The 18012-nt window shown below is 38.7% G+C and overlaps 1 protein-coding gene across 4 annotated transcripts in view; it reads left to right on the top strand.

Moving 5' to 3' along the window:
* Positions 1 to 18012, top strand: part of LOC117371683 (low-density lipoprotein receptor-related protein 1-like) — a 258778-nt gene that overhangs the window by 211633 nt on the left and 29133 nt on the right. For all 4 annotated transcript variants that reach the window (XM_055222032.1, XM_033967384.2, XM_055222034.1 and 1 more), the window contains 18 exons: positions 175 to 294; positions 467 to 580; positions 1021 to 1170; positions 2093 to 2215; positions 3778 to 3894; positions 5623 to 5751; positions 6040 to 6162; positions 6567 to 6707; positions 7332 to 7519; positions 9005 to 9188; positions 10292 to 10377; positions 10910 to 11029; positions 11979 to 12166; positions 12534 to 12739; positions 13441 to 13629; positions 14370 to 14518; positions 15904 to 15997; positions 16471 to 16587. In XM_055222032.1, coding sequence (XP_055078007.1) covers positions 175 to 294; positions 467 to 580; positions 1021 to 1170; positions 2093 to 2215; positions 3778 to 3894; positions 5623 to 5751; positions 6040 to 6162; positions 6567 to 6707; positions 7332 to 7519; positions 9005 to 9188; positions 10292 to 10377; positions 10910 to 11029; positions 11979 to 12166; positions 12534 to 12739; positions 13441 to 13629; positions 14370 to 14518; positions 15904 to 15997; positions 16471 to 16587 — 2538 coding nt within the window. The remainder of the gene's footprint in view (positions 1 to 174; positions 295 to 466; positions 581 to 1020; positions 1171 to 2092; positions 2216 to 3777; positions 3895 to 5622; positions 5752 to 6039; positions 6163 to 6566; positions 6708 to 7331; positions 7520 to 9004; positions 9189 to 10291; positions 10378 to 10909; positions 11030 to 11978; positions 12167 to 12533; positions 12740 to 13440; positions 13630 to 14369; positions 14519 to 15903; positions 15998 to 16470; positions 16588 to 18012) is intronic.

Here is an 18012-nt window from a genome sequence, read left to right as displayed (position 1 = left end):
TAAAAACATGGGCTCCAATAACGTATTGTTAGTTTTAGATACCTATAGGACTGTCTCAATGTTAATTTACTATTAAAATAATAAAAGTTGCCAGATTGTATAAAAAGCTCTTGTTAGTACCTCAGTTGTTGTTGACATTTGAATCAGTGTGATGTTTTCATGTCTCGTCCGCAGCTAACCGTGTGTGTAAGAAAGGATACCGCCGCTGTGTGAACGGTCGCTGTGTGGGACACGGCTCCTGGTGCAACGGCCACAACGACTGTGGAGACAATTCAGACGAGCTCTTCTGCAACAGTGAGTACAAGTAGTACTGTTGCTAGTAGTAGTAGTAGTAGTAATGTTAGAAGTAGAAGCTGTATTTTTGAAGTTGCAATGTTGTAGTATTAGTTCTAGCACAGTTCATGTTTTGAATGAAACCTCTTGTACTTCCTGTCTCTGTTTTAATTCCACTGCTCCTCCGTCTCAGCCACTCTTTGCTCGGCTGATCAGTTCCAGTGCAGAGACGGAAGCTGTATCTCCAACTCCAGTAAATGTAACCAGAAAGTCGACTGTGACGACGCCAGCGACGAGACCAACTGCAGTGAGTTTACTTTACTCTGTCAACTCGGGGCCAAGGCAATGGTCTGGTTAGCTTTAATTTTATTACTTTTTGGTTTAGTTTATTGATACTTCTACAGCTGACGTCATCAACATTCTCTCGGGATTTGATGCTAACTGGAGGCACTGCTCTGTCTGAATCTCTGTTACTCAAGTTAGACTTTAAAGGTCCCAGATTACACAAAACTGACTTTTTAAGTAGATGCAGACAGTACACAGCGGACTTATTTTGACCTCTAGAGCTGCTAAGACAATATATCTTTAATGAGACAAACCTTTAATTCAAGAAAAAAAAAAAAATTAACTGCAACCACCTTACACAACAGTAATAAATGAAACAATGCATTTCTGTTTGAAGCAATTTTGCCAGAAACTTGGATTTTTTGGCTGTAAACTTAAATATGTCTGTGTTTTGTGTCTCAGCTGCCACCGACTGCTACAATTACTTCCACCTGGGTGTGAAGGGCGTGACCTTTCAGAAGTGTGAGTTCACTACGCTCTGCTACGCCCCTTCCTGGCAGTGCGACGGCGCCAATGACTGTGGGGACTTCTCTGACGAACGCAACTGTCCAGGTATCTCAGACATGTAAAACTCTGGACTGACTCAGATAATAAAGATGTACATAAAAAGTATCAGTAGTTTCACAAATGGTATTTAGAGCAAAACCACCAAACTTTTATTTTTATGAATGAGAAATTAGAAAGAAGAAATAGAAAGAGTATGCGTAGTGATAGCTACAGTAACACTAATTGTTTGAGTAGTTTAGAAGGAGTATTTGAAACAGTTATGGCAGTAGTCAGACAGGGCTAAGAATATTAAATTTCTAAAGTAGCAGTAGTAGTAGCAGTATCAGCAGTAGCAAAAATAGTAGTAGCATTAGTAGTAACTTAAGCTGACCACATAGAGGTAGTAGTAGTAGTGTTAGTAGTAATAGCAGTAGTAGTAGCAGTAGCAGTAGCAGTAGTAGCAGTAGCAACAGTAGTAGTAGCAGCAGTAGTAACTTAAGTTGACCACATAGTGGTAGTAGTAGCAGTAGTATTAATAGTAGTAGGAGATGTTGTAACTTAATTAGTAGGAGCAGTAATTGTAACTAAAATATTACATAAGTGGTAGTGGTTGACATAGTAGTTGTCATAGTAGTAGTAGTAACTTAATTTGGACACATTGTAGTAGTAGTAGATGTTTTGGTAAAAGCAGTGTGTGTATTTTGCAGGAGGAATAATAGTAATAGTAGCAGTAGTAGTAGTTGTAGCAATAATAGTGACAGTTATGGTATTAGCAATGACTACACTAGCGTAGCAGTACAAGTAATGGAGACATTTTAGTCTTTTCTCAAACTGTGACAAAAATAAATCCCAGTTAATTCTTATGTTTGAGAGTCAAAGCCGTTTCGTATTTCCGTCCATTTCTCTGTGTTTGCCGAGCGTCTGGGAGCAGGTTTCGTTTGACTTTGTGCTTAAGTTTTAATTTGAATGTCTGCTCTGTGAACCTCAGGGAGCGAGAAGGTGAAGTGCCAAGCTCCGTTCTTTGCGTGTCCCAGCGGCCGATGCATTCCTATGAGCTGGACCTGCGATAAAGAGCACGACTGTGAGGACGGGGCGGACGAGGCGCACTGCGGTCAGTCAACAACCAGTATATGACAATACAATACAACACAAAACAACACAATACTTTTAATCAAATATGTGAAGGACTCCTTAAAGTGGAATTACCATAGACTGTATAAAGGAGTGGACTAAGTGAGTGTGACGTCACCCACAGCGTTCAGCTCCAGTCAAAAGAAGCTCATCGAGGATAGCGCAGTTATAGGGTGAATTTGGAGCCCAGTTTCATACGTAGAATTCCGACCACGAGTATCATAGCAACCAAAGAGCCAATCCGGAGTGAGGCTGTTGAAGATAATGTCCCCTTCCTTTAGCAGGGAGTGGGCGCTTAGCAACATTGTCAATCAAACCTGTTGCTAACACTAGCGGGAGCGACCTTGGGGAAAGAAGGCAGTTGATTTGTCTATTAATGTTTATATCTTACACAATAGCAAAGTAAAAAAACCCAGGATCACAAAGAATGGGTTAATATGAATATTTTAAGACCAAAATGATGAGTCTGACAGCAGCAGTTACAGAGAGGACACAGTTTTTCAATGTCAAGTGAATTGGAGCCAGAAGTACACCCATGATCACTTTCTAATTGTAATGTGTCAGCTAGCATGTTAGCTATGTCCATTTATATAAACAGTCTGTGGTAATTACCCACTACTCTCTTTGATTAAAAAGCCCCACTGTGCAACTTTTTAGGCAAAAGATATATATATATATATATATATATATATATATATATATATATATATATATATATATATATATATATATATATATATATTTCCCTTTTGGGAGCTTTTTATTGCTCTGAAAACATATTTATTTTTTAAAAGAACATGTTTTTACTCTGCGTGGGCTTGCATCTCCACAAACCTGACACATTTTATTTATATAGCGTATAACCTCTTCCTGCTTGTTTCCATGGACATGTTGTTCCTTTGGCATAAAGCGTATCTATCTCCATGGAGAATGTCCCAAAGTTTGGTTTTAACTTTCTGTTCCCATGCAATCATGCAAGTCCATGCCACCTTCAGAAAGTTACATGATGTTGCTTTAACATTTAGTAGGTAATGATCCTGTTGATTCAGCGTCAGCTCATTCACAAGTTCAGTGAAGATAGTCAAGATTTTTTCTCACTTTTCCCACTGCTGACAATAAAAGCAGATACCCCAACGATGACGAGTAAAGTAAAAGTAAAATGCTGTATATTTTAATTTAGTTGTACTTGTGTAAATCTAAGCGACTGTGCCGCTACATAGACCTGTCACAATAATCACTATATCAAGTTATCGTTCAAAAGTGGGGAGATTTTATTTTTGTCATAATACAATTAGATTTGAGCTATGGAGGGTGAATAAGTCCCTTTTATGGCTAATTATTGGTACATTCTGCTGTTTGGTTCATTAAAAGACATGAGCTGCAACAACTATTCTATTTAACAAGGGTTTACTGGGATTATCTTGTATTATTTAAGTCTTAATTAGTGTCAAAGTAGTAAAACTTGTTATTGTGACTCCAAAGTGTTTAGTTCAGATTTGAAAATGTTCGCCTGTTGGTCTAAGCTCGTTTTTTCTTCTGTAGATAAGTTTTGCTCCGGCTCTCAGTTCGAGTGTGGGAACCATCGCTGTATCCCGAACCGCTGGGTCTGTGACGGCGCCGACGACTGTGGAGACGCCAGTGACGAGGGCAGCCAGTGCAGTGAGTCACTCCAGATTAAATATGACCTGTTTATGTAATCTATCTGGGATGTCAGATTATTCATTATTATTATTCAGAATTTATAATGACACCCTGAGCAAACGTCTGGATACAGATGATGAGAGATTGGAGCGCTCTCCCCACCATAATTTAGGCTGAGTTCTTCTCTCAAACTGAAAACATTCTGTTTTACCTTGTGATGTCATATTGCAAGCCTGAGAACACCATCCCAATTGTGAAATACGAAGGTGGCAGCATCATGTTTTGGGTTGGGGTTTTTTTTGCTGCAGGAGGGACTGGTGCACTTCACAAAACATATGGCATCATGAGGAAAGAACATTATGTGGAAATACTGAAGCAACATCACAAGACCTCAGGCAGGAAGTTAAAACTTGAGCGCAAATGGGTCTTCCAAATGGATAATGACCTGAAGCATGCTGCCAAACTGGTTACAAAGTGGCTTAAGGATAACAAAGTCAATGTTTTGGAGTGGCCATCCCACAGCCCTGAGCTACAAACCTGACTCAGTTACACATCTGTCAGGAGGAATGGGTCAAAATTCCTGCCAACTATTGTGAAAAGCTTGTGGAAGGATATTCAAAATGTTTAACCCAAGTCACACAGTTTAAATGCGATGAAACCAAATACTAATGAAATGTTTGCAAACTTCTGATTTTGAAGAAAGTCATGAAAAATCGTCTAAAAAAAATCCTTCTCTCATTATTCTGGCATTTATCAAATAGAAATAATTTTGATAACGCTAACTGACTCAAAACAGGAAAAGTTTAATCTGATTTCATGTCAGACAGTGAGAAAAAAGCTATGTGTCTTTTTATATAGTGTATGTAAACGTCTGATTTCAACTGTGGACCAGAAAACAACGTAGTAAAGGACCTTTAAGTCACAATGATACAGTACAAATTTGTAGTAGAGATTGGAAGAAAGTTTATAAGTAAAAGTGAGGGTTCTGTACTAACCTGGCTCGCCGTGCAGTTGGAGAGACACTGTTTGTTGTCTGCAGCCAGGTAGAAGTTGGTGGGACAGGCGCATTTGAACTCTCCTCCAGGAAACAGCAGGCACAGGTTACTGCAGCCACCATTGTTGATCTGGCATGGGTGTCCCTCCACTGCAAAACACACAATATCAGTCAGGAAATGTAATTATGTAATCCTGGGATAACTTGATGGAGTATAGTTTAAATTTAAATAACTTTTTTATACTTTCATCCTTCTGCCTGTCGTTATGTTATTGCATTCGTATTGTAATCTTACACAAGTGTCTAAATCCATTATGTTTTTTTTCTTTTCTTTCTAATGAGCTTTATATTTGCGTCTGCAGATTAATGGAACAGTTGATTCTAACCGTTTTGTTTTTCCATTTCCATTTAAATCCCTCAGAATTAATTTTATATTCCTTTCTTCTGAGAGCTCTTGAAATCCAATTATAGAACCAGACAAACTGTTTGCGTCAAAGATATTTTAAAATAATTGAATGGAGGACAAGGATAAAACCAAAATTTTACGAGCTAAAGTTAATTAAAGGTCCTATATTACACAAATTGACTCTTTTTGAGCATATGCAGGATTTGTGTGTTAAACATGGGTGAATTAAACAAAACACAACTCCAGGTCTGTTTGTGCTGAGGAAACAACATCATAACAGATCAGAAAGCAGCGTCATATGTGCCCTTTAAAGTTTTACACATACATGTGACTCTTTGTATTACAGAGACAAAGACGTGCAGCCCTGAGATGTTCCACTGCCCCTCGTCTCACGTGTGCATCCCTCAGAGGTGGAAGTGCGACGGGGACAAGGACTGTCCAGATGGAGCCGACGAGAGTGTCAAGGCTGGATGTGGTGAGAGAGAGTTAGACACGACACTGTACAAAAATAGCTATATGTGCTAATGAAACCACAACATTAATTGTATTTTTGTAGATTAAGTACTGGTTTATTTACTTATTGACCACACACATTTATTTACTTGTAAAAAAGTATTTCATATAACTTTTGTGCCTGAATTTGGCACTTTGAGTTTATTATTACTACATAAGGATTTTCGAGATTTTTTTTACCTCTTTAAACATCTTGAAATAAAGATGATGATTAAATAATAAATAATTGTGTTTAAATGTTTTCTTTCAGTTTTCAACAACACGTGTAACAGTAATGAGTTCATGTGTCAGAATCAGCAGTGCATCCCCAAACACTTTGTCTGTGACCACGACCGGGACTGCAGCGACGGCTCCGACGAGTCTCCAGAGTGTGGTACGGAATACACAAATAGAGCTTTAATGCACTTTAGGTTTTATGTTTGTTTTATATATTTTTTAAGACTTCATTTGAGATTGGTTTTCATATAATACAATAACATGTCCTGGAACCCACTCCTCATTGTTTTGGTCCACTCTACATGATTGAACCTGCTAAACCAGTGGTGCAGGCAGAAGGGGCGTTACCTTTAACTGCCTCACTACAGATTGGCTCTTTGGTTGCTATGATACTCGCACTCGAAATTCCAAACATTGAACTCGGCTCCAAATTCGCCCCTATAACTTCTCTATCCTCGATGAGCTTCATTTGGCCTGAGCTGAACGCTGTGGGTGACGTCACATTCACTTAGTCCACTTCTTTACACAGTCTATGGTTTTAACATCATGACTTTGTTTCAGAGTACCCGACATGTGGAGCAAACGAGTTCCGATGTGCAAACGGCCGCTGTTTGATCCAGAGCTCGTGGGAGTGTGACGGAGACTTCGACTGTCACGACCGCTCCGACGAAGCGCCAAAGAACCCACACTGCACCGGGACAGGTGAAAAACCATTACAGTTAGTGAATTAAAGGGCCTATATTACACCATTCTCTGATCTCTGTTCTAATGTTGTTTCCTCATCACAAACAAACCCGGAGTTGTGTTTTGTTTCATTCACACATGTTTAACACACAAATCCTACATATTTAAGCTGATTCTTCTTTCAAACTGAAAACACTCTGTTCCACCTTGTGATGTCATGTGGTAATACAGGAAGTGCTCCACTGTGTTTTTAAACTCCACACACCTTCACTAGAATCATTTGAATAATTTTAACCCTGGAATTGTCAATCTCTACTGAACAAAAGGTAAAAGGAGCTGTTAACTTGAAAACTACCACTTCATGACATCACAAGGTGGAACAGAGCATTTTGAGCTTTGGAGATGTAAACAGACTAATAATAAAGTGTTACTCAAACATGTGTGAATGAAACAAAACACAACTCCAGGTCTGTTTTTGAGGATGCAACAACATTATAACATGGTTTAAAGCCAAAAGTCAATTATGTGAAATATAGAACCTTCAAACAGTTTTCTTCAAAATGGACTTGATGTTTTGAATATTTGACTGCACAGCTTAGTACTACTTTAATTGTACTGAAATAATTTATTTGTTTGTCACAGAAAAGAAATGCAACGGCACTGCCTTCGCCTGCACCAATGAAAAGTGTGTGAACGAGACACTGCTGTGTGACCATAAAGACGACTGTGGAGACGGATCAGACGAACTCAACTGTTTCATAAACGAGTGTCTGAACAGCAAACTCAGCGGCTGCTCCCAGCTCTGCCAGGACCTCAAGATCGGGTTCAAGGTAAGGCTCAACCCGGGTGAACTAGGTTCAAGAGTATATTAAAAGAAATCTAAAACTGTTAAAAAAAAAGGTTGTTTTCAGACTAGAATGTGATAATGTCATACTCCCAAAAGGGGGCGCAAGAGCCACTTTTCTCTATTGATTGATGTACTTTGCCATGAAATATTCAAAAGGTCAATTCACAAGTGTTGAACCTGATCATTTCTATTAGTGACTAGACCCAAGAATTCACTGTATCACAACACAAATCTGCATTTTAACAATATTCATTTTAAGTACCTCCATCTGTTTATAATATCATTGGCCAAAGGAATGTTGTAATGTCGTCTGAAACCCAGCAATACTATATTTAAGAAACAATCTATGTGAAGAGATGTAAAGCTGTAAAAAAAACAAAAACATTTACATATAATACAGTATAATCAAATGTTCTTGTTGTTGTCAAGATCAGGTTCAAAGTAAGCATTAATATGGTTACCCGGGGTTCAAGAGTATAGCCAAAACAAACATGGACCATAGACTGAATATATAAATGGACACAGCTAACCTGCTAGCCGCCGTGTTCCAAACACTTTCCTAGCACTTTCGATTTAAAAACTGTCACTCCCCTCTCTGTAACTGCTGCTGTCAGCCTTGTCATTTTGGTCTTAAACATGATCATGGTGTTTATTTGGCTATTTTGTCCCTAAATCAAGATGTGAACATTAATAACAGACCAATAAGGCGCCTTCTTTCCCTGAGGTCACTGTCACTATCATTAGCGACAGGTTTGACTGACAACTTCATTGCTAAGTGCTCGCCCCCTGTCAAACCCGGGCAGAGAGCAGGAGGGAGCATGCACCTTCAACAGCCTCGCTCCTGATTGGCTCTTTGGTTTTGCAGTCAGATTTCCAAGTATGGTCCCTGGTTGCAGAGTAGCTCTGATCTGCTACCAGATCTGCTAGCCTCGGTGAGCTTCATTTGCTTGCCGTTCAACACTACGTCACACTCCTATCCCCTACATTGCAGTCGTCCAATGAGGTTCATCTTGTCTTCTCATCATTTATTTAAACACTCTTTTTTCAGACTAAGGTTTAGTTTGTTTGGATTGCTCATGCTCTTCCTCAGGTGATGGCACTGTCTTCCTACCGGTGAAAGCAGGAGGACAGCACCATCTGCAGTCCAACTCTTTGAGGACAGTATCTCAGGTGTGGGAGAGTAAAAAGGCCCCTTCGTCCTGGTTTAGGCACTGCTAGGAACACAGCGCCAAAACCTGTTTAAATCAGCAGACTGGACACATCACAGCAACATCACATGACCACTCTGAGGAAGAGCGTTCGTGAGCATTCCAAACAAACTAAACTGTGGTCTGGAAAAGAACCTATTCAAATAAAAAAAATACTACTATGTGTTGCCCTTTTGGAACCTCTAAATTACCCCTTACAAATAAACTGGATTGTATTAGTTCTATCTGGTCTTTATACTGTTGTGCATTGTGGCTCACAGTGCAGATGCCACCCCGGTTTCAGACTGAAGGATGATGGGAAAACGTGTGTGGACATTGATGAGTGCAGCACCTCGTATCCGTGCACCCAGCGCTGTATCAACACCCACGGGAGCTTCCACTGCCTCTGTGTCGACGGCTTTGAGCTGAGCCCCAACAACCCCACCATCTGCAAGTCCACTTCAGGTGAGGACACGAGCAGCGAGCAACCATGTGGGAAAAATGTCTAGTTCTATTTGTCTGACATTGTTGCAGTTGTGTTTAGATTAGTGGTTTATGTTTTTATAATGGGGTTTGGTTCAAAGTTCACATTTTAAACCCGACCAGAAGAATTGACTGAAATATGAACTAACAAACAAATGCATGAATCACATTTCAGAACATGTTGGTGCTGATCTAAACTACAGGGTTAGCAGCTTTTATGCAGAATAAGACAACAAAATGTGTTTATTTTGTTGTTTTTGGAGACAATTGTGGTATTTCTAAAACTGTAGTCTTTGTGCTTTGCGCACATTTGATTTAATAACTATTTACACTGCAGCCCTAAACATGGGACATACGGTGGTTTTGGTTTGGACGGATTGCTCTACTTACATGCGCTCAAGACCAGAAGTGACAGAGGCTTTTCTGTGGCAGCGCTCAGACCATAGAAGAGCGCCCTCTGCCTGTCAGATCATTCCTTTATTCATTTTATTTATTTATTTATTTCAAACAGATTAATGAACACATGTATCCAGAGCACTTAATGCACATTTCACAGATTTTTTCATATTTAAGCTCAAAAAGGACTGGGAAGAAAAAAATCCTGTTAAATTCCACCCCTGCCTTCCTTTAAAACATAAATTAAATGCTTTGTTTAAGCTTCCTGTCAGTTCCTCTCAGTCTTTAACACAGTTTAAGACTTACCTGTCAGGTCAGAGCCACACTCTTTGATAAAACATTACAAAGACGAGTGGATCTGGAGCCGTGTCCTGTCTCCCTGATTTCAGAGAGTATGATTGACAGGTGGATTAACCAATCAGAGGGACGCATGGTGTGTTCATGTCAAAAACAAACAGGTCTTTAAAATACAATCCTCTACTTCCTGTAATTTTCAGCATATGTTTTTACTTTTCTTCTTCATTGGTGTACAACTATCATTTATGTTTACAATAGGTATTATCTCATAAAATAATGTAGAAATGAAACAATCATAAAAGCCATACGCACTGTAATGTTTGATTTAAGACCCGAATTTCTAAAGTCATGATGCATTTACATAGAGACACAAGTTTGTTTTTTTCCCACAGATGAAGAGCCTTTCCTAATCTTTGCCAACCGGTACTACTTAAGGAAACTCAACTTAGACGGCTCAAACTACACACTCATCAAACAGGTGAGAAAAGCTACAGTCTCAGGGCCCATTTTACACTATTTTCTCTCTTTTAATGTTTCCTCATCACAAACAGACCTGGAGTTGTGTTTTGTTCACACATGTTTAACACACAAACCCTGCATATTTAGTTCTTCTCTCAAACTGAAAACACTCTATTCCACCTTCTGATGTCATCATGTGGTAATACAGGAAGTGCTTCACTGTGTTTTTAAACTCCACACACCTTCACTAGAATCATCTGGATGATTTCAGCACTGGAATTTCCAATTTCTACTGAACTAAAGGTAAAAGGAGCTGTTAACTTGAAAACTACCACTTCATGACATCACAAGGTGGAACACAGCATTTTGAGCTTTATTAGTAGACAGACTAATAATAAGGAGTTACTCAAACATGTGTGAATGAAACAAAACACAACTCCAGGTCTGTTTTTGAGGAGCTAACAACATACCCCCTCTTTAATACCCCATAGAAGTAAATACCTCCTCTTTAAACACTGCCTGACTCCTGATGTATTTCTGTGTTTTTGTAGGGACTGAACAACGCCGTGGCTCTGGACTTCGACTACAGACAGCAGATGATCTATTGGACCGACGTGACCACTCAGGGCAGTATGATCCGGAGAATGTACATGAACGGCAGCGACGTGCAGGTGTGTTCTGTGACAACTCGGTAAAAAAGAAATAAAATCTAATTAAAGTCTGTGAAGGCAGCTGGTGAGAGTTGTTTGGCAATTTCGCATCTGGTTAAGTCATAAACCATCTGCTTAAGTTTGCTAATTAAAGTTCCTCGGAGATTCTGTGGTATCCAAGTTTACTTCATTTCAACTTTACATTCATATAGTTTAATATGTGTATTTTTATTATATTAAAATTAATTCTGCCTTTAGTCTTATTATTCTGAGATATTTTTTACTGTTTTTTTTTTTTTTTTTTATACCAAAGAAACATACTTTATTTTACTTACTATTTTACTTACCGATACTTTATTTACAGCTATGTTTACATTTATTTTATTTATTTTTTGCATAATATTTAGTTTAAAAAAAAACAAAAAAACAGTTTCTCTCATTTGATTGTCCCAAGGTGTGGTATTTATAGGTTTCAGAGTGATGAAAAACCAGCACTGTCATTGCAATTCACTTTTAAATGGCGAAAAGTCCTCAAAATGGCGGCTATAAATAGGAAGCTATAATCCATGAATAACAAGAAAGAAAATATTTAACTTTCCATTATCCTAACTTGTGTGATATTGATTATATTGCTTTATCGGGTCTTACACTGGACGTCCCTGAGTAACCCAGACAGTGAATGATGAAAGTCTTAAAAATGGCGCCTATAAACTATCTAAAAAGCTATAAACCCATTAATAACGGGGAAAAAAAAACATAAAACTTTGTACTGTCCAAACCATGTGATATTGATAAGTAGTATTTATCAGGTCTTAACACAGGACCACCCTGAGAAACCCAAAGAGTAAATGGTGAAAGTACTCAAAATGGCGCCTATAAACAGGAAGCTTTAATCCATGAATAACAAGAAAGAAAACATAAAACTATATATTATCCACACCGTGTGATATTGATAAGTATGATTTCTCAGGTCTTACACCGGACGTCCCTGAGTAACCCCGATGGTCTGGCAGTGGACTGGGTTGGAGGAAACCTGTACTGGTGCGACAAAGGCAGAGACACTATCGAAGTGTCCAAACTGAACGGAGCTTACAGAACCGTGCTGGTCAACTCAGGCCTGAGGGAGCCTCGGGCCATCGCTGTGGACGTCAGATATGGGTATGCACTTATAAAATTATACTGTTAGCAAGAGGAAGATCGTTTATTTTGTATGAATCAACCAAGTGCAGGTGTGCTAGGGGTGGAGTGTGACAAAAAATGTAAATGCTCATATTCTGAAATAGTTATATACCAAAGTAATAAGAAATGCCACAGCTCCACACACACACACACTCTTTCCTCCTCCCATCTTCCATACTTGCACCTTCAAATGCGAAAGGTCGGAGCTTTGTGCAACAGTCTCACAATTTTGCACACTGAAATACAACTTTGCATAATTATATTGACTAGTTTGAGGTTAGGCAGGTATAATCCGCTCCACTTTACAGTATGTCTAATAGTAGTTGTAATTCTCTCTGTCTCTCAGGTACCTGTACTGGTCGGACTGGGGGGACAGTCCTCACATCGGCAGGATCGGGATGGACGGGAGTAACAGGAGCGTCATCATAGAGGACAAAATCACATGGCCCAACGGTCTCACTCTGGACTTTATCAACGATCGCATTTACTGGGCCGATGCCAGGGAGGATTACATCGCCTTCGCCAGCCTGGACGGCACCAACAGACACATAGGTACAGCAAGTTGAGATGTTGATACTAAAACTAGTATCAAAACTGCGTACTCATTTGAGGAGGTAGCAATACTAAAAAAGTCACATTCACAGGTAGACACGGGATGATTTTGAAATTTGAGAGTCCAATTCTGGGCCCCTAAACCCCGGGACAACAGACCCCACTAATAGAAACAGAAATTCTGAACTGCAATGACAGGGCACCAGAGGCAAAACTGTTGTTATGTCCTTAGGCAAGACACTTCACTCACATTGCGTAGTTTGAATGAGTGGTGAGTGTTGATGATGATTGGAGGGGCCGATCACACATTTTTAAAACAACTTGATCTGGAAAAGAGCTCTATAAGATGAATACATTATTATTATTATTATTATTATTATTATTATTATTATTATTATTATTATTATTATTATTATTATTATTATTATTATTATTATTATTATTATTATTATACATGTATAAAATTAGATAGATTTTTGAAACAATTTTACATAAATATTTTAGACATGTTTATTTCACAAATGACAAATTACCTGGTGTTAAATTGTCATTTTTAGTTACTCTGCTCAAGTAATTTCCCCCTATGAATCTATAGAGTTTGTCTTAGAAATAAAATAAAAATCACCTAAATCTCCTAAATAGACTTAGTTTTTTTTAGTTTTAACTCAATATAAGTGCTTTTTGTGCCTGCCCTCTTTCAGTTCTGACTCAGGACATCCCTCACATCTTTGCCATGACCCTGTTTGAAGAGTTCATCTACTGGACCGACTGGGAGACAAAGTCCATCAGCAGAGCCCATAAAACCCAAGGCATCAACAAAACCATGTTGATCAGTACTCTCCACAGACCCATGGACATCCACATCTACCACGCCAGCAGACAGCCTGAAGGTACAGCGCAAAAAACACAACGAACAGACACGAGAATGTTCAGGCTCCTGATCGTCCACTTTATACGGTTAACAAGGCTTTATTTAAACTAATCCAGGACTAACTCAAAAATATGGACTTACTTTAATATATGATAGATTTGGGAAAATACTAGAAACATTTGGGGCTAAACCAAAACTAAATCAGGACTTAGTTATGTATAACTTAAAGTCACAGTGAGTAACTTTGTCACCAAAAAAAGATGAAAGAAAAACTTACTCTGAGCAGGCTTGCTTCTCCACAGACGTGACTCTTGGACTGGAGGATGGCTATAATACTCCATAGTACAGCATTAAACCTGTCTATCTCCGTGGAGAATGTTCCAAAGTATAGTTTCTTTTTCCATGGAAGGTGACATGGTGCCTCTAGAAAGTTACACAGTGTACCTTTAAGACAAAACCAGTGCAAATGCAGCCCCAAAGACAAAGTGAAAAATCATGCTTTTATTTTTTGTCCATTTTTGGGGAGGCAGGGGCAAAAAATACACAGTGGAGCTTTAAATAAGGCTGACTTGGAGTTAGCTACTTTTGTGAAATTGCCCAAGAACTAGCCAAAATCACTCAAAAATGACCACCACCTGAACACCTTCGAGGGTCTCCACATTTTGAAACCCCAGATCTGTTACTCGTTTCCAGCCTGTCAGCTCTGCCCTGTGCTCAAACCATAATTACATTTCCTGACTGATATTGTGTGTTTTGCAGTGGAGGGACACCCATGCCAGATCAACAATGGTGGCTGCAGTAACCTGTGCCTGCTGTCTCCTGGAGGGGGGTTCAAATGCGCCTGTCCCACCAACTTCTACCTGGCTGCAGACAACAAACAGTGTCTCTCCAACTGCACGGCGAGTCAGGTTAGTACAGAACCCTCACTTTTCCTTATAAACTTTCTTCCAATCTCTACTACCAATTTGTACTGTATCATTGTGTTACAAAAAGTTCCACACTCGCTGTTTTCTGATCTATGTTCTAATCTTGTTTCCTCATCATAAACAGACCTGCAGTTGTGTTTTGTTTCATTCACACATGTTTAACACACAAACCCTTCATATTTAGGCTGCCAACCCTGGCCTGACGTGATTCAATATTTCCATTGTGACATTGTAGATAAAGGTTTCTGTCTCATGTTAAGTTTGCAGGGGGCGCTGGAGAGCCACTAACAAACAAAAAAAAAGTCAACTTCACACCTCGTTATGTCCAGATTGATGAAATACACAAACACCACATAGGGTCCATCTAGATTAAATGATGTTTGAAAAGGTTACAGGGATTTATATACTTTCAAAATGTCTGCTTCTTTAAAGGCTCATTATGACCACACACTGAGGCTTAAGTAAATTCTTTTAACAACTTTTGATCCCAGATAAGTCCTGATGATGCTGCCTCAGTTTGGAGTCCGTCGGGTAAAAACCTCAGGACAAGTTAAAGTACGAGGCTAGATTTTTCTTATCAGCAGAATTACGAGGTGTTTTGGCACAACAGTGGTCAGAAAATCATCTAATCACACAGTTTATTGTCCAAACTGGCTTCGATATCCAAAACCAGTGTCGCATCGGTGCATCCCGTGACTGAGTGTAGCAGCTGTACTCTGACCCAGTATGAGTAAACCAAAATTACTTGAACTTTTTATTTCCAAATAAACAAAATACAGCAGTTCCACATCAGGTCAGACTCAGATCACAGATGAGTATCATGATGTGGAGCAGGTGTAAATACTGTACATAAACTTACATTTCTAACACAAATGTAAAACCAGTGTTACAAGTGCATTTAAACACCAGAGATACCGAGGTTCCTTGAGCTGGAGACGCCGTTGATTGAACATATGACCAGTAAGGCGGCCACTTGCTGTTATAATCATCTGCTCTATTCAAAAGTCTGTAAAATAATCCCTCTAGAGATGCTAGCTGACCAAGAGAAGTACACCAATGAGGAAAAGATGGGACTGAAGGGGCTTTCCACTCACTTACCAATCATTTCCTTCCCAACATAATGGCTGTCTGGGCCCACCGTGAAAGAGATGCAGGCAAAACACTCATTATCCAGGTGTCCCGTAAACCAAAATCCATTTAAAATAAAGCAAATATTTGTGAAATAGAAAAAAATTGAGATTCTTTTTCCTTGACAAGTATTGATTTGATTTGCAATTGGGATTTGAACTCAGGATTCAGTTTCCATTTTTCAGTTTTAATAGTAAAAAAAATTGAAAGTGTAATGCTGGCGTCTCTCTTTCTTGCAGTTTGTGTGTAAAAATGACAAGTGCATCCCCTTCTGGTGGAAATGTGACACTGAAGACGACTGTGGAGACAGATCAGATGAACCTGCAGACTGCCGTGAGTCGACACAACTATTACACACAAAATCAGTCAGGATTTTTCTAGCAGTTTTAATCTTAATATAGAATTTGATGTCAGGGGCTTAGAAAAGATGTATTACCGGTACTTTAGAAATAAATGACCAAACTAAAAATCCAGAAATGTTTTTGTTAAAGATTGGCTTCACAACTCAGGGATCACGTCTTTGGGGTTGAACAATGGCACCATTTTCTGAAGCTATTGTGAAAAAATAGTTTAACTTTTGTTTATTTACACTGACTATGTGCCAGTTTTTGTTTCATGTGGATAGGCCCAGTAATTATAGATGGATATTAACCATAAACCAGGTCAAAACATCTGCATTTCCACAATAAAACTCCATATTACCAAAGTATTCTGACCCGTCCTCCAGCTCAGTTTCAAACTATGTAAACGTTATGATTTAATGATGTCAAATGAGCTCAATCTATGGCATTGTCTTGTGTTTTTAGCTGAGTTTAAGTGCAGACCAGGGCAGTTCCAGTGTGGGACAGGGATCTGCACAAACCCTGCTTATATCTGCGATGGTGATAACGACTGTCAGGACAACTCAGATGAAGCCAACTGCGGTATGACGAGATACACACATGCACATTTTTAACATCAGAGCTGCACGGTTTTGGCTGAAAATGTGGTACAATTTGTGATTTTATGTTTTAAAATGAGGATTCAGTTCATGGAGCAGAGTTTTAAATCAATCCAGAGACATTCAAATTTGAGAAAACACTTGAATCCGAACAGCTACTTAACAATTTTAAAATCAAATTTGGATTGATTAGAAATGCACCGGTGCTCATCCAGGATGTTTTGCTGGACCTGGGCTCCATGGTAACGGTTAAGCCGATATCTTGGTTAGACTTTAATTGGAAGTTTATTTATAAAGCAAATTTAAAACAACTTCAGCTTCAAGTGCTTCACATGAAAGTAAAACAGAAAACAAAACAAAAAACCCCAACTTATATACAGATAATAAGATGCATAGAAAAAGAACATTAAAACACCAAGATATAGTGTCTAGCTTGTATTAAATGCCAGGGGGAATAGTGTGTATTAAATGCCAGGGGGAATAGTGTGTATTAAATGCCAGGGGGAATAGTGTGTATTAAATACCAAGGAAAATAGTGTGTATTAAATGCCAGGGGGAATAGTGTGTATTAAATATCAGGGGGAATAGTGTGTATTAAATACCAAGGAAAATAGTGTGTATTAAATGCCAGGGGGAATAGTGTGTATTAAATGCCAGGGGGAATAGTGTGTATTAAATGCCAGAGGGAATAGTGTGTATTAAATACCAAGGAAAATAGTGTGTATTAAATGCCAGGGGGAATAGTGTGTATTAAATGCCAGGGGGAATAGTGTGTATTAAATGCCAGGGGGAATAGTGTGTATTAAATATCAGGGGGAATAGTGTGTATTAAATACCAAGGAAAATAGTGTGTATTAAATGCCAGGGGGAATAGTGTGTATTAAATGCCAGGGGGAATAGTGTGTATTAAATACCAAGGAAAATAGTGTGTATTAAATGCCAGGGGGAATAGTGTGTATTAAATGCCAGGGGGAATAGTGTGTATTAAATGCCAGGGGGAATAGTGTGTATTAAATGCCAGGGGGAATAGTGTGTATTAAATGCCAGGGGGAATAGTGTGTATTAAATGCCAGGGGGAACAGGTGGGTTTTCATTCTAGCCTTAAAAAACACAGATAGATTAAATTCTTCCAGTTAATCAAAATTCAGCACAAATCTTTATCAAAATCACCACATTCGAAGCTTTATTAGATCTCAAAATGTGTGTGAAATACTTTTACGAAGCTTTATTAGATCTCAAAATATGTGTGAAATACTTTTACTTTTTACTCTTAATGTACATTTTTAAACAGGTATTTTAATACTTTTACTTAAAATTTTCAGGTGATAATTTTGCTTGAGTATTTTTTGCTCCGGTATCTTTACCTAACTAACAGCAGCCATTGAAAGTTGTTAACTATGACCATTAA

This window comes from Periophthalmus magnuspinnatus, chromosome 5 (genome assembly GCF_009829125.3).
Source record: "Periophthalmus magnuspinnatus isolate fPerMag1 chromosome 5, fPerMag1.2.pri, whole genome shotgun sequence".
Classification (NCBI taxonomy): Eukaryota; Metazoa; Chordata; class Actinopteri; order Gobiiformes; family Gobiidae; genus Periophthalmus; species Periophthalmus magnuspinnatus.
This window is presented reverse-complemented; position numbering and strand designations above follow the sequence as displayed.